This window comes from Amphiura filiformis, chromosome 1 (assembly GCF_039555335.1).
Source record: "Amphiura filiformis chromosome 1, Afil_fr2py, whole genome shotgun sequence".
Taxonomy (NCBI): Eukaryota; Metazoa; Echinodermata; class Ophiuroidea; order Amphilepidida; family Amphiuridae; genus Amphiura; species Amphiura filiformis.
In genome coordinates, this window is record NC_092628.1 from 87,161,344 (window position 1) to 87,178,743 (window position 17,400).

General features: G+C 34.7%; 1 protein-coding gene across 3 annotated transcripts in view; it reads right to left on the minus strand.

Annotated features, from left to right (window-relative positions):
- The window catches only part of LOC140155929 (uncharacterized), a 30,303-nt gene extending 13,068 nt beyond the window's left edge, over positions 1–17,235 (minus strand). Inside the window, exons 1-3 of one of the 3 annotated variants that reach the window (XM_072178951.1) lie at positions 15,472–15,653; positions 13,844–14,214; positions 637–832 (exon numbers count right to left, since the gene is read on the minus strand). In XM_072178951.1, the coding sequence (XP_072035052.1) occupies positions 637–832; positions 13,844–14,214; positions 15,472–15,505 (601 nt within the window). In that variant the 5' untranslated portion in view covers positions 15,506–15,653. Of the gene's footprint in view, positions 1–636; positions 833–13,843; positions 14,215–15,471; positions 15,654–17,092 lie in introns of those variants that run through there. The other 2 variants (XM_072178961.1, XM_072178969.1) reach the window with 2 other exon arrangements.
- Between the last annotated feature and the right edge of the window lie 165 nt (positions 17,236–17,400).

The window sequence follows — 17,400 nt, forward strand, 5'->3', positions numbered from 1 at the left end:
TTGGATTCATCAAAACATAATAGTAAGTGGGTGTTTTTTCCACAGTTGACACATCTTATTAGTTGGGGTGTGTGTACATGTATGTTCAATTCAATTTAATACCAATAGAAAGAACTCTAACCAAAATAATCTAACCCAAAGGCAGCAATTTTGAAATAGAAATGCAGGCAATGAAGCAAATAAAACCAACTACAAAATACATCTAGAAAAAAGCTCATCACTTAACAAGCAAGCATGCTATAAAGGGCTGTCACAGATTAATACGCTGGACAGGTTGGTGATAATACTCAATTTCAAACATTGCCTCCTTTGGCCTGGTTCAATCAGATTGTTGTCACAATTTGCAATCAATTTTCAATGAAACAATCATGATAATGGTTAGATTTACAAAACAATCAAGTAAGCTAATATGGAAAATCTATGCATCATCTTATTCCAACATGACACCTGACTAAGTTCAGTTTAACCTTTTTCACACAAAATGTGAATGCCTGTTATACAAAAGATAAATAACTCTAATATAAGTGCAAGCAAAAACCACACTATCATAAATCATTTCTGCTTTTAAGTGCTTTACAGGATTTTCATTTAAATTATTATATTTGGCCTTACATTATATCTATACCAATGCCTCACCTGCGAATTCAACACCTTTATCAACATGTTTGACTCTGTAATGTGCCTTGAGAATAACAGGATCAGTGTACTGAGACTCTTTAGTACACATGGGACAATGCATGTGTGCAAAGGCAGCAAACTCACACCTGCTATCACAACAGCTAACAGGATGCCAGTGGTCTTCTGTACCTTTCATCCTCACAGATGGATGAGCCTGAAAAAGTGAAAACACATTACATTAGGCTGGACAAAAATATGTGTGTGTTTCCAGTCAGCCAACTGACCCCATCTCAACCCTACTGAATCAAGATATTTTATGAGTTTTCTAACAAATATATTTTTAAGATTCTGACTAAAATAGACCCAACTGAAAGTATTTTTAACTAAATTATTTAGATCGTATATACATTTTGATGTGTCATGCTCATGAAAACAGATGGTTACCAATCATTTTGATTAAGGGGGTACTACACCCCTGCCCAATTTTGTGGCTATTTTTTCATTTTTCTCAAAAATTATAGCGCATTGGGGACAAGTAAGATATGTATATTATAGGGGCAAGGACTACAACCACTGCACTGGAAATTTTATTTCAGCACAGACAACAGTTGTGGAGTTACAGTAAAAAATGAGGGAAAACCAATATTTGATCAATAAATCAATAACTATTTGCTTTGAGTTGCTGAATTTTCAGTACAGTAGTTCTAGTCCTTGCCCCTATAATATACATATCTTACTTGTCACCAATGTGCTATAATTTTTGAGAAAAATGCAAAAATAGGCACAAAATTGGCCAGGGGTGTAGTACCCCTTAAAGCCAAGAATTCTCTGCGTTGTGAAAATTCAGGTTAAGCGGAAAACGCAAAGAACTACGAAAAATATGAATTGTGTAAAAGTGAAAGCGTAGCATATGCCCGGGGCATCATGCATCACCACCCGCCCCACCCCCAAATAGCTGCAATTTGTTGATTTTGCCATCAGCCGCTATATTTTGCATGTTTTGGGTGTGTTTATTATACATTCGCAAAATAATTAATAATTAATAATTAAAAGTCACCTTGTCCCTTTTTTTTTTTTTTATTAACAGGAAAATAATAATCAAGTGCGAAGTGCCTAATCACACAATGAGGAATTATTACATGCTGTATTGTACCAACTTCTATTGTAATGATCTTGATTTGCATCTTGAAACAATCTAATCCACGATGGGTGAGGAATATATGCCAGACAAACCTTAGTTAACATATTTGCTAGTCAGCTTAAATTAGCCTAGACCGGGAACCAAACACAATACATATTTACATCTAGAAATTTCAATTTTTTTCAAGAACAGGTCGGTCAAGGAAACCTACATAAATATGTTTTCTATACTTCACTTGTCCCAAATATATGATTTTTTATGGTGATGAGACACTCACACGTGGAATTTTAGAGGGATTTTGATAGCAGTTCCATTAAAAAAAGCTGCTACATTTGTATCATCATGAGACTAAGATCTAGAAACGCCCCCGGAATGCTGTTTTGGGGAATTTTGCTAGCAGAATCTTTTTGATGAAAGTCGATCTTTGAAAAGATGTATCTTTGCCACGGAAAGTGCTATGGCAAAAAGGTTTTCAGTTTTGGCTTTCTTTACTCAAAAGGGCTTTAATTTGATATATATATAAAATGATGCAGTTTGATGGCAAATTTAAATTCACCTGGCATACCTAGAATATAAAATAAAATAATAAATAAATTGCATTGAAAAGAAGTTTAGGCCATCTATGAGAGTCCATATTAATTAGACGATCAAAGTACTTAACTTTAGTCTTTACTATGAAATCTTATGTGAATTTTCAATCGTATCCCAGCCTAAGTCTCCTAATAGGGTTACTGAGGGCGTATTTCGTGGGGCCCTAAGAATTGAAACCTACTTAAGGCCAGTGTAATGGGAGAGAACATGGACCTTTTCGAGCATCATTATTTCTGAATTGTATGTTAAGGGGGTACTACACCCATTGCATTTTTTTTGCATTTTTTGCATTTTGTGAAGAAATGAGAAAAAGAAATTGGACAAAGTGGTATGCAAAATGAAGGGGCAAATCTTCTCGTTCAATTGGTGGCATCAGTATGCTTCTAATGGTATAAGATTATTTAGCAGCGAGCGAGTGTGGACGTACCAAATTACCCGACTTCTTTAAAGATAAAGATGGCAAAAAAATTACCAATTCAACTGAAATAGCCGATAACTTCAATAATTTTTTTACCAACATAGGCACTAAGCTAGCTGAGAAAATAACTACTCCTGACGATGACTACATCTCTCCACTAAATTCATTAAATCAGCATAGCAGTATGTTCTTAAACCCAACATCCCCTGACGAAATAATTAAAATAACTAAAAAACTTAAGGCTAGCAACAGTGGTGGCTTTGACAATATAAGCACTAAACTACTCAAAACAATAATCAATGAAATAGCCCCTGTTCTCTCACATATTTTCAATAGGTCCCTACTCACAGGCATTGTCCCATCTTTACTCAAGATCGCAAAAGTAATACCAATTTTTAAATCTGGTGATAATCAGATTTGTAGTAATTATAGGCCGATTTCAATATTACCTTCTGTCTCGAAAATACTTGAAAAAATAATATACACCCGGCTTTCTGATTTCATTGCTAAAAATAATAACTTAAGTTCCCACCAATATGGTTTTAGACCAAACCGGTCCACATACATGGCAATAAATGACCTTTACTGCAAAATTACAGGTGCGTTAGACGAAAAATTGCATAGTCTTGGGATATTCTTAGACTTAAGCAAGGCCTTTGATACCCTCAACCATGATATACTTCTCCAAAAACTAAATAGCTACGGTATCAGAGGTCTTGCCAATCTATGGATAAAAATTATCTTTGTGAAAGAAAACAGTATGTCGTTTATAACCACCAGAAATCTGCAGAAGGTGACATAATATGCGGTGTCCCCCAGGGATCAATCCTTGGGCCACTTTCATTCCTTTTATATATAAATGACCTCCCACTTTCATCTCCTTCCTCCCATTTTATTATTTTTGCTGACGACACCAACATTCTTTTTTTCCCACAAAGACCCAGAACAACTTGAAGAATTAATAAATAAAGAACTCAAGAAAATTTCGAACTGGTTTAAATTCAATAAGCTTTCATTAAATATAGATAAAACTAACTTCATGATCTTTAAAAATAAATACAACAATAAACCTGACCATAATTTTAACATTGAAATTGATAATAAAGATATCGAAAAAGTAGAAGTAACTAAATTCCTAGGTATTTTAATTGATAACAACCTTTCATGGAAGACCCATACATCCCATATATCAAAAATTGTTTCAAAATATAACGGCATAATTAGGAAAGTCAGACCATTTTTAAACCAGGATTCCCTCCAAACACTTTACAACACTCTGGTGCTACCATACCTATCCTATTGTACAATGGTATGGGGTGATAAAAATAATAGTAACTTGGAATCCCTTTTCATTATGCAAAAGAAAATCATCAGAACATGCACTTATTCACTTTGGCTGGATCATTCAACCCCTCTTTTCATTTCCTAAAAAAAACTAAAAATTCGTGATATTTACACGTTTCAACTAGCAACTCATATGTATCGTTACCACCATGACCTCCTCCCACAGGACTTACCAAATAATCATTTCATGACAAATTCTGAAATTCATAATTATGAGACCAGACAGGCCCTTGACCTTAACATCATGCGACGACAAACACACTGCTAGCCAAAAACACAATTAAAACCCAGGGACCTACCACTTGGAATTCACTGAACGCACGACATTAAAAACTCTTGCTCCCTATCCTCCTTTAAAAAAGCGAATGAAAAATTATATCCTGGATCAATACCACTCTGAAACCGTCAATAACGAGTACGCATCAATCATGTAAATTTCCTTACCCCCCCCTTGATGCTTTTTTTTCTGCACCCTCATTTTCATGGATGTTCTAGTTCATATCAAAGTAATTTTTGTCAAATATATTCATGTGGTATATGTATATGTACCTAATATGACATCCATTTACTGTTTTTTCTTTTCTTTGCAAAAATGTTATTTTCATATTTAATAAATTATTAAATTCTATGTTATTTTCATGTAACCTTGGGTGCCATCAGCCACACGCTCAGCGTTCTTGATGGCATCCACATCTCATATAATTTATAATGTATTTGATTATCTGTATTTAATAATAATTTGTATATATGTGAGAAGAAACCAAATAAACTTGAATTGAATTGAATTGAATTGAATATAAGCCAAAAAGTGGTACATCACTGATGTTTTAAATTCACTTCATTTTGGAAAGCTTACTATCAACAGATTTCGTTAAAATTTTGGATATGTGTTGCTAACACATTAGGGAAATAATGTTGATATGTAAAATGGGAATAATTAGTGGTCCCTGATTTCTTTTATGACTTCATGAACTTGGTGCTCCACAACTATCAAAAACGAACCGGTTAAAATGCTTCTATTTTCAATGTTGAGCTATATTTTGTATTTTGAACTTGCGACACTATGTCACTGAAACTTAATTAAGCCATAGGTAACAGGTTACCACAACCACACTACAGCAATGTTGAAAAAGATTGTATTTTTTGTCACCTATACCACCATATTAGGTAGTTTTCCGTAAGCTTCATTTTTGTGATTTTGGTAACTATTTTATATTTATTTGCCCAATCCATCTCAACTAGGCAATCTAAATTGTACTCAGTACTCACCATTTACATCCCAAGGTATTTTAGTATATCCACCTCACACATTTCCATTATATATCCAGTAACAGACAAAATATCAAAATTGATGCCTCATTGTGACATGTATGATATCACAGTGACAGACTATCACATGTATTCAAAATTGATGCCTGAATTTGACCTGAACCAATTGACCTATAACCTGACCTTTGATGACCTTATAGCCTTTTTTAATCTCTTTTCCTAACAACACATTATAGAAGATACATACATGGTGTAGTATTAAATTGTCTATGTGGAAGAGATTAGGCCTATTAAATTTATTCAGTGTTATAATCAGTGAGTACATTTCTATAGATAGTATAACAAAGGATTTAATGTATTCTATTCATGTATTCTACTTGGACATGTTCAATAGAATAAATTATGGTTTGTTATGAAACACACATCTCAGTTACCAGGATACAGTAAACAGGACATGAGATGATGAACATATTTATATACTTCATAAATTTGCAACAAAAAAAGAAGATGGGTACTGATGAAAACCAGGGTATTATATCGCCTTAAAAGTATATAAAACTATACATTTTTGGAAAGGAAATGAGTCAAGGAATCCCATGGTGACGTCAGATTTGTTCAAAAATCTTGAATTTTTGAAAAAATCACAAAAATTCTTTTTCACAACTTAGAAAAAAATCCATTCGGAGTAAAAAAAATTCCGTTAGCTTTTCATAAAGAAGAGACATGAACTTAGGGAAGGTTTTTTTATTTTTTTGAAATTGGTCTCTTTTTTCGAAATATTGAAAAAACATGTGAAAAAAGCAATTAACCCCAGACGGAGACAATGACACACAAGGCAACAGCAATTTTTGGTAATACTTATTGGCCATCAGGATAGACAATAATTTTATTTTCATAAACAAAGATTTCAGCCATTATATCATTACAAGCAAAGGGTTTGTACACAACCCTGGAATGAAATCAGAAAGGATGGGATTCCAAGATAAAAGTAAAAATACTCAACCCAATTTCTGTACGACAGTAAACCAACTGAGGAATCATGAATCCCAAATCAAGCAAGTTCAAAAAGGGAAAAATCAAAAGGATGGGATTCCAAGAAAAGTAAAAATACTCAACCCAATTTCTGTTCGACAGTAAACCAACTGAGGAATCATGAATCCCAATCGCAAATTCAAAGGGGAACTCCAGAATAAGAGCAAAGCTGCTCAACCCAATTTCTATTCTACAGTAAGCATTACTGAGGAACGTGGAGCCCACAAATAACCCGACAAAGGGATTTTTATAATGGCCGAAACTTTCCACTCTATCAGTTTTTCATTATATAATTAGTGCATACAGTATTAACTGATATTAATATGAAATATAGAGATACAGGTGCATATGTAACGTGCAAAATGTAACGTTGCCACCTTTTTTGGTGGCGAGCTCAAAACACACGACCGTAATCTTGTTGTGTTTAACTTTCAATTTAAAAAAAATGTCTACATTAAGTCAATTTTTGTGACAATAATTCTGAAAATCCCCTATTTTATGCATTTTTTACAGAAAATACTTTTGCGTGTGTAAGTGTCCAAATATTACGTAGCAAGTTGCAAATTTCATTCATAAAGAAAGATCTATTTATAACAATTAATCTTTGCTACTTCAAAAGTCTCTGACCAAACACTAATTTTTTCACTGGGTGGGAAAACACTATTCAGATAAATCCTTCAAAGGTAAATAAAACTTTTTTCCACTAAACAGGGAGTCCTATTAAATATTGTCGTAATTTTGCTCGCTGCCGTCTTCTTTTTTGTGACCTCGCGTAATGTGTGTTATCGCAATTGGAAAATGGCTCCTTTAGTTGTAGTTTGTACAGCGTTGAATGGAACATGTCCATGGCGAAATTATGAAATTTACCCGACATGTAAAACCCAATAATAATGGTTCAGTTTTAGAAACGATGCATATCTCCACTTTATTTATGACTTTGAGGTATTGGATATTTACCAAATTGACTGGTAAGTTAATTGTGCACGTAAACTAGTGAAACTTTGGAATCAAATAGCTACGTATATTCGATTGTGCGTGTGTGTGAGTATAGGAAATGCTCACAGCTGACTTCCGGTGACAATTTCAAGAGGCTGGGGAGTCGCTGTGCATGAGTGTGTTGAATTTTGTCGCCGCTAAATGTTATTTCATATATTCTTACTGTACAACTCATAGTATTCTAAAATTTCCCAGAAAAATTAGACAAAATGTTCAATGAAACTACGCTTACGCAATGTTATTATTGCACGCTCAGATTGCACGATACTATTGTGATTGAGCAATATCAATGAGACGGCTAAGTTAGTGAAAATTGACATTTCGTTTTTTGCGGATTCAGAATGATTTAAATGATGCCCCGATCTGAAATTTGGGGAATATATTTATTACAGGATAGGGCACAATTAAGGAAATTTTGAGGAGATTCGGTGCATGACACGATAGCCGACCTTAAGCTAAAAATTGCACAGAATGGTGTATATCTTTGTTTAAAACAAATATTTTGAAAAAATGAGAAAACCTTCCCTAGGCTTTGATGTACGGTACCCGTACTCTAAACGATAGTGCAAAAAGTTTACCTTTTGCTTGCATATTTTTCGAGTTATCTAGTCACAGAAATCGTGCAATATTGTCAAAAGTGAACTCTGAGAAATCGATGTTTTAGTAAAAAAATGTCAAAATTATGCACAAAACGTCCTTATATTTTAAAACGGTAAGACTTTCACGCTTGTAAAAGCTGTATCTGGTGCATGGTCTAAATATGCATCTTTTTGCACCAATAAATCTATAATGTCTGCTTTCAGTGCGCCAAAATTCAAAATAATTAAAAAAATCTAAGAGGCATTTTGACTGCAAATTTTGTTTTGTTTACACCACATTTGCTGGCGGGAACAACAAACCGAATGCGCCTAGACTGCGTTGGACATACGCGCAGAGTTGCGCCGTGTCACGCTAAGCGAATCGCGCGCTAGGGTGCATCAAACGCCCCCTATATCAACCGATTTTCTTCTAACTTGGTCAAAGTGTGCCACTTGCTAAAATAATAATCTCCACCAAATTTAAATTCAATCGGATGTCGTCTTCTGGGTCCACCGGGACCTCAAAGTTTGACAGAATCTTTGCAGCAATTATCACAATTACACATGAGGCAGCTTTTTATTTTCCCATTATTTGCACATAAAAATCATGGCTCCTGCATGCATTTTGTATCTAATTACAGGGGGAAATGGAATGTTTTATGGTTTCACATCATATTTATAGTGATTGACAAGTGTTGTGCAATGTGTACAATAACTATTGCTGTAGAAATTAATAGCTGCCATATACCAACATGTTATTTTAATACATTTGCGGCTTCCGCATGCATTTTTTATCTAATTATACTTTTAATAGAACTTGGAAGTGAAATATTTATGGTTTCACATCATATTTTAGTGATTGACAAGTGTTGCTTGTACAATAACTATTGCTTAAGAAATTAATAGCTGCCATTTATACCAACATGTTATTTTAATACATTTGCGGTTAATTCCATGCTATTTACCTGTTACAAAGCCACACAATGTTCACACTTCTTTGCAAAGCTTTTTTGGGAACATGAACATGTCTGTCATCATTAAGTAGACTATGTAGATTGTCACTGTTAATGAAAATCCAGTCTTAATTAACCAGGTCCTACAAAATCAAGTCACCAGTTCCATTAAAGTTGCAGTTTGTGCTTTCGCAGATTTGGCTTCTTTACTGTCTTGTTCCACAACTTGTAAGACGTTTTGATATTAAATGTTCCTCAGATTGGGCTGCTGATATGAAGTCTGAGCTGAGCTGACACCATGCTCTGCAACCCAATCTCAAGGAACATTATCAAAACATCTTACAAGTTGTGGAACAAGAAAAACCAAAAGCGCAAACTGGCAGACTTGATTTTGTAGGACCTGGTTAATAAACACTGGATTTTCGTTAACCCTAAATACCCATAAATACCACAAAATACTAGAACCACAATGATAACCATGGCGCATGCATGGATCCCAAATGATGAGGTGACAGAATCGCACTAAGTGCTAAATGCTCAGAGAATCGCTGGCAGGGCCCCTGTCAGTGGCTACCGGCCGATGATCGTGTGCTTGGCATGCGAGGGGTTTAAGGTTCGAATCCTGGGGGTACCAAGTGACTTCTGTGTTCGGTGTTAGGGTTAGCAATGACAATCTGCATGTAAATAGTCTCATATATATATATATATATGATGACAGACATGTTTATGTTTACATGGCTTTGTACAGGGGTCGAAATAAGCGATAGCCCGATAGCCATGGCTATTAGGTTTTCTGTCGGGCTATTGGGTTTTATCTCCATGTAGCCCGTCGGGCTACAGGGGTTTTCATGCGCGCAGAAAAATGAAAACATGTGAAAGAAAAATAAAAGCTTCGATCTTCAATATTTACGGCCTGTCCAGAAATTATGTAACATAAAATGCAATGTAACGACATTTGTTGAAGTGACGTCACCGTAGCATTGTAACATAATTTAAAAATAGAAATAAAATACACTCCGCCGGCATAATTACACAGATTGCGATATTGTCTAGAACCACTGCTGCTAAGTTATTGCAGTGCTGAATGATGACACGTACATGAGTTGGAAAATTTTCTAATTCTAGGAATCGGAAAGAAATGCTTTGTGGGTGGTGTGTGGAGATATGCCATCGGTGAAATACGACACAATGATCGGCCGTAGAAGAAAAATATGACAAAAAGTTGCCCTTGAATTATGTTTTATAGTCATCATACTCTAGTAATTCAATAAATATCATAATATTTGGCCTAAACTTGAACTCATTTGCAATGAAATGTCATTTTTTATTGAGAAATGCATGGGTTCCATGTGGTGCCAATGGTGATGAATTCTGCACTTTGCCGAAGTTTACTGCATTTTGTGGAATTCGGCGAACTTTTATGGCATAAAGCAACACTTTTATAGTAAGTAAACTGCTTGGGAAGTTTCTTAAAAAGCGAGATAGTTGGTTTATACAGGCGAGAATCGTGGTGTGAAAAGCGAGATCACATTTTTTGCCGGGCTTTAACTATTCATACCATGAATCTATACCGGTAACACATCATTCACCAAAATCACAAAATCTGATACCAAATTACCAATTAATTAAAACGGTACATTCAATACTTGACAGATTCGAGATTAAGAACCCTTCATTTTAGGATTTGAGCGCATATTTTCAACACTTTCAGGGGGGTTCAGGGGTTCTGAGAACCCCTGGTTTTAAAACCTAGTGCTACCCCTGATTATGCCATATGGGGGGTAAGGGTTACTCACTAATAACTGAATGTTTGAACAAACGATAGGTTTAAATTGCGCAAAAACAATGTCTTTTTTCAGGACTATTGAATTTCCTTCAGGGCTATCAGAAAAAATGGCTAGATAGCCCGGATGGCTATCAGGAAATGGTCCCTTATTTCTACCCCTGTTTGTACTATCTAGACTTGTAAAACTATACAGGTAAATAGCATGGAATTAACCGCAATTATGTATTAACATAACATGTTGGTATATATGGCAGCTATTAATTTCTTAAGCAATAGTTATTGTACAACACTTGTCAATCACTAAAAATATGATGTGAAACCATAAAACAATCCACTTCCACTCTTTAGGTGTAATTAGATACAAAATGCATGCGGAAGCCATGACATTCATGTACAAATAGCAGCAAATGTATTTAACATAACATGTTAGTATATGGCAGCTATTAATTTCATAAGCAATAGTATTGTACAACACTTTTCAATCACTAAAAATATGATGTGAAACCATAAAACATTCCATTTCCCTTCTTTAGTGTAATTAGATACAAAATGCATGCGGGAGCCATGATTTTTATGTGCAAATAATGGGAAGATAAAAAGCTGCCTCGTGTGTAATTGTGATATTCGCTGCAAAGATCCCGTCCAAAATTTGAGGTCCCGGTGGACCCAGAAGACGACATCCGATTGAATTTAAATTTGGTGGAGATTAATATTTTAGCAAGTGGCACACTTTGACCAAGTTAGAAGAAAATCGGTGGACATAGGGGGCGTTTGATGCACCCTAGTAATCAAAATATTTCGCATTCGCGCATTTCTGACTCATTATTTCCCGCCAATTTACTAAGCTGTCTTGAGCCATGTGACTTTTTAGAGTTGAAAAGAGTGAAACAAATCAAGCAAAAATACAAGTAAATATTAGCAAGTTGTATTTTATCAGTTTCAAGTGAAAGAATACATCTTAGTGTTGATAAATATCAAGAAATCTCAAATTCGGGCGTGAACGAATGTGTCTTCCATTACTCTGGCCTTAAGGCAGTGGAAAAACCTGACGTCACATGCTTTTCGCTGGTTCGGGTATGGTCATTTTCACGGTAAAGGGTGTAACTTTGGATTTTTAACATTTTAATCCGTAGTGTTCTAATAAAGCCACATAATTCCATGATTTTTGGCCACATAAGTCATCTAGTTAGCAGCTACCTTGGGTAGCATAATCAGCTTTGGGAGTTACTGCGTTCAGTTTTAGCAGGCTTAAATGTACTTAATATTGCCATTTTGAAAAACTATAAAAAACAGTAACATTTTTGTAAAACCCTGTGTTTTCTTCAGTTAGTTCATGGATAATTTTTCTTATCCTGAAAGTACAGTCATATGTTCAGTAAACACTGCCACATTAGATTTAATTGTGAAGAGCCCTGTATTTTTGAGAACCGGACTTCAATATTTGTCGTTTCGGAGGCTTCATTTTCCGTTAACAATTGTTAACAAACTATGTGGGTGTAGCTTTGGTTCATAATTCTTGGTTATTTCTTCACTTCTTCTTGATTCATAACAGTTGTTATCTTAACTTGAAATGGGTAACAAAAATTAGTCGATTTGCAAGCTTTTAAAATTTTTATAAAATCTTGACTTCAAAGAGCCGTTTTTCCGTTAACTTTTTGAAGCCTCGAAACAAACTGTTCAGCAAGCTTGTGCAAATATAAATAAAAGAGCTCATCCAATCTATTTATCAAAATGTAGCAAAGTAGATCCTCAAGTCACATGTTTTTAAATCGTGGAGATATATATCACCGTTTGAAAATGGGACCCAATACAAACTTTCCGTTAACAATTGAAGCCTCCGAAACAAATGAAGCCTCCGAAACAACAATAAGATTAATTATCGTCTATGCATGCATATCTAAAATGGTGTGTTTCATACTGATATCTGCATTGTAATTATTACTTGATATGTGCAGAATGTAATAAAAAAAAAAAAAAATTGACATTATGGTTAATGTTTGAAAAATATACTGATACCCAAAAAAGCCTGTTTCGGAGGCTTCACATGTAAAAAACACCATACTTAACAAATGGGTGAAAAAATTAACATGTGATAAATCTACAATATCTGCCGATAGAATCATTGATTCAATACACACAAGAAAATAACAGCTTAGATGATGCCAACACTGTTGTTTTCAAAAAAACTACTTCTGCAATGTTTAACCATTGTTAACATGAAGCCTCCGAAACAAAAAAAAATGACTTGCTGTGATAATTTAATTTTTGTCACAACTGAAATTCAATACTTAGAAGCAAAGCATGAAAATTGGTAATTGTGATATTTTTACCTATTTTTTATGTCAGCTTGTAGTAGTTAGCCAAATATTTTACTTTTATGATCACCTGTGTTGTTAACTGAAGCCTCCGAACACAAATCGCTTGAATTGCCAATTCTAAAAAATAACTCCAATTTCTGTGAAACTTGGCTGGGAGGTTCCTTTCATCAAGTTAGTAGTATTTGTACATGAAGTTAGACATTCAAATTATTTTAGGAACCCAATTAAAACTTAAAAAATATGTTTAAGGTTTGGAAATTTCCATTGTAAATGACACTTGATGTTAAAATTTTCAAAACTGCAATTACAAACATAACAAAACATGGTATAAAATTTAACTTATATCTGTTGACTTACTTTGGAATGGGATTTCACATGTATTCCAGCTTTCATGTCATAATTTTCTGAGGTTATGTAAAATACATTTTTCTTAGATTTTAACCAAAATGTTATGCAAATGTCAAATTTTTATTAGAAATCAAAAGGTTTAAGCCTTGAAACATTATTTTACTGGAATTTAAGTTGCTTCTATGCATGATTTCAGTAAACAGAAACATATTTGAGTGGTTTGAAATTTTGACCCTAAAAATCAAAAGTTACACCCTTTACTGTGAAAATCATAATGACCGTATACGATTTATTCCGTGTAAGAAAATAAACAGTTAACAGGGGTCAATATTGCCAAATATGGATTGGTGATGTCAGGTTTTTCCGCTGCCTTTAGACACGTTCCTAAGAATTGACCGAGCCATTTGAAGCTGAGTATAAACTACGAACCGAAGAAATTAGGTAAGCTTACTATAGTATATTTAATATGAACAGCATCTTCGGTAGAGACGTCTTGTGGATGATGATGATGTGGACTTGGTGTAACACATGATGATCCTGGAAGATGGACAGCATCTTCGGTAGAGACGTCTTGTGAATGATGATGTGAACAAGGGGTTTGAAATGGGCTTGGAGTTTCAACTTGCACCAGATCAGAATCAGATTCACATTCAGGGGGGGTTCTCACTGGTTCTACATGTAGCTGAGTAGTGGAAAACGATGTGAATGATGCACTGCAAAAATGTTCGTAATTTTTTTTCCCACTTTCACTGCCAAGGTTCTTGCTGTGCGCTTTGTAGGAGTTTACAATTGGCTTCATTAGGTTGGATGTAGTACATGTTCCTGAATAAAGTTCAGAAAGGAAATGAATGGTTTTGGCCACTGATTTATCATTTTGACAGAAGACAAATAGTACATGTCCTTTTTTCAGGTTTTCCTTGGCAGGAGGTATAGTACTGTAAGCATCCAAAAGATGTTGATAAGCAATGCCTGGTTTTGACGGGGCTGGGGTTTCGCTTTGCCTTCACCATTTTAACTTTAAAATTCTGTAAAGAAATAATAAAGAGAGAAATTAAAAAGAGCTTGTCCACAGTAGTCCTTGTTGTAAAATGCAATCTAGAATGTTTGTTGAAATAATTTCATTATAGTTTTAATTATAAAAATTACAACTTTTTGCACCCCCAAGAAAAAAAAAATTTCCTTTTTTTTTGTGGAAAATTGACAACAATAAAAAAATTAATTAAAATAAAATAAAAAAACAATTTGGGTCGGTCGGGGGAGTTTCATGATGGACTAGGCCTACCACAGTTTACCATCAAGTGAAGAAAAGAAATCACATTTTTTTTGTTGAAAATTGACAACAATAAAATTAAAATATAAAATTTTGGTTGGTCGGCGAGTTCTACGAAACATTTTTTTTTTTACCTAAAGCACAGCTTTCATGATGGACTAGGCCTACCACAATTTTATGTTACCATCGTCATCGAGTGAAGAAATTAAATAAAAAAAAACATTACATTTTGATCATAAATTTACAAAAAAAAAACTGGGAAGAGATCCCTTCAGCACTGGCAAGCAAGCAGGTATTTAAATGCACAGCCTTAAATGATCATGTGAAATAAATAAAATTTTTATTAAATATTCACAAAATGTGACGATGAAATAAAATACTTTTGCAAGAGCCTAAATAGATACACACATATATAAAATAAATAATAAATGCCAAGGAAAGATATTTACTTCAAATCACAAATGATACATAAAAAATAGAAAAATCAACGAATAATGAAAATATCCAACATCAAAATATATTACGATAAAATGCTGACCTAATGACCGCGACCCGCATACTACGGTCATACACCGTCATACTGTGATACGGTAACCCGCTTGAACACTGCTGCTCAATGATGTCAATCACGCCACATCAGCGCTTCATAACAACTGCATGGAAACACTGGTTGACATCGACTAACACATGGTGTTTTCCGCATCGAATATCTTTCCTCAGCATCGATAAAATAACACCAAATTCAATATCTACGTAAATAAACGACTAAAGAAACATATTATAATAGTTTAAAAGAATATCATGCTCACCTTCAGCTAAATTGATGATGGTTTTGGCGACCATTCGTGAACTTTCAGTCCAAATCTCGGAAAAACATGGCGTCTGTCCAGTGAAGATTTGATTTTCAGTGATACTTTATCATTGAGAGAGCGCACCACCAATGATTGCGCCATTGGATAACACAGGGAAATACGCACGTTTGGATGGCGCTTTGTCACTGCAAAACGTAATATAGATCAAAAGTTTGGTATCAAATTAAAGCTTATCACGTGTAGAATATTATTCTTTAACAGAATATATTGGTGACCATCTACTTTTTTTTGCTATTTGGCATAAAGAAAAAAGGTGCAAATTTAACCCTAAAAAATCACTCAATTTTTGAAACCGGACGTTGTTCAAATTGCGCCAAAACTTCACCTCTGAAATAAAATATTGGGATTTTTTCTCAGATTCTTTCATGCAGACACTTGTCGGAAGCAAAAGAGCTTAAAACGAGCTAATTTTGACAATATGTATAGAAAATAAAGCCGCAACAAGCTGAAATAAGCGGTGGACTATTTTAACCGAATTTCACTGGTACATAAATCGTGGAGTGATTTGGTGGTGCGCCTCTTGAGTTGGGGGGTCAACATGTGTACTACGACGTCATCAAAATATGTGCAAGATAGTTGTTAGGATACAAGAAACATTAGGAAGGTTTTGTGATTCACTCGGTCGGACATCCGGGAACATTGTCCCCTTTGCTAGGCATGTTCACAAAATTTTCAAGTAGGATATTTCACATCAAAATTATTTTGTTTAAAAAGGTGATTATTTAACTTAAAAAATGAGGGGGTCAACCATGTCTGTAGGTCAAAAATTACGGGTTATGGGCAAATGTCTGTTTTAAAAACTGCACTTTTCATGCGACCATCAATGACAATGCCTTACAATGACTTACTGTACAAAAAAAGCATGTAATGCATCATTTTTCACCACGGCGATCCATTTTACACAAAGGCGATTTTATTTTATGAAATCTAACTTTCACTGCATGCTGACTTCTATATCAAGGATAAGAGTACCCGCACTTTTTAGACTACGCCGTCAAGTTTCTGGTGTCCAAATTTCAAATTTTTGAATTTCACTATGGGGATTACACAGTTAAGCCATTGACTGTGAGCTAATGTGGTCCAAACTTTTTGGATTGAATGTCGCCCTCTATAATAAGGAATGTGGACATGTCTACCTTTGCACAAGCGCGCGCCTAGCAACCAGCTCGAGAAAGGGGAACTGCACATGCGCACACTGGTTTTACAAGGCTATTTCCCCTTTGTGACGTCAGCCCGACCAAGAGAATCATTAGAGGGGGTGTAACTCTCAGGACAACAAATAAAAAAGGGCCTCCTCCTTTTTCCAGGCATTATTGTATGTACGGATTGTAGTTGTACGCTAAAACAGCCCTAAGTATGGGTATTTACACCAATTTTTCGATAAAAAATAGAAAATAAAAAGCCCCCTCTTCCTCCTTTTTTTCGAAAACCCGGACGTGAAACATGTTTTATTTTTAGCCTGAAAAGTTATACATGATAGGTAAGCTTACTAATTCCAGTGCAAATAACTCGTAAAGAGCGCACTCATATTTTGAAAAAATGGATCGTTGGTACTCACCATAAATGTGCTAAGCATACTTGATGAAGCCATTTCCAAGTTATTCTTAAAAGAGAGTAAAAATAGCAAAAATTTCAGCAAAATCTGAGTTTCATCCAAACCGCTTGTGAAAACGTCGCCTTTTGTTGACCCCAACAGTCGATGACGTAGTACGTATAAAGGTCAAAGGTTTTTATATCAATTTATGTTTATGTTACTTATTTAGGCAATAATACAAGTAAATACACTAGCATAATTATTTTTTATTTTGTTTTGAGATTAAAATAGTCCACAAAAGGTAAAATACGCTTTAAAAAAGAATAATGGAA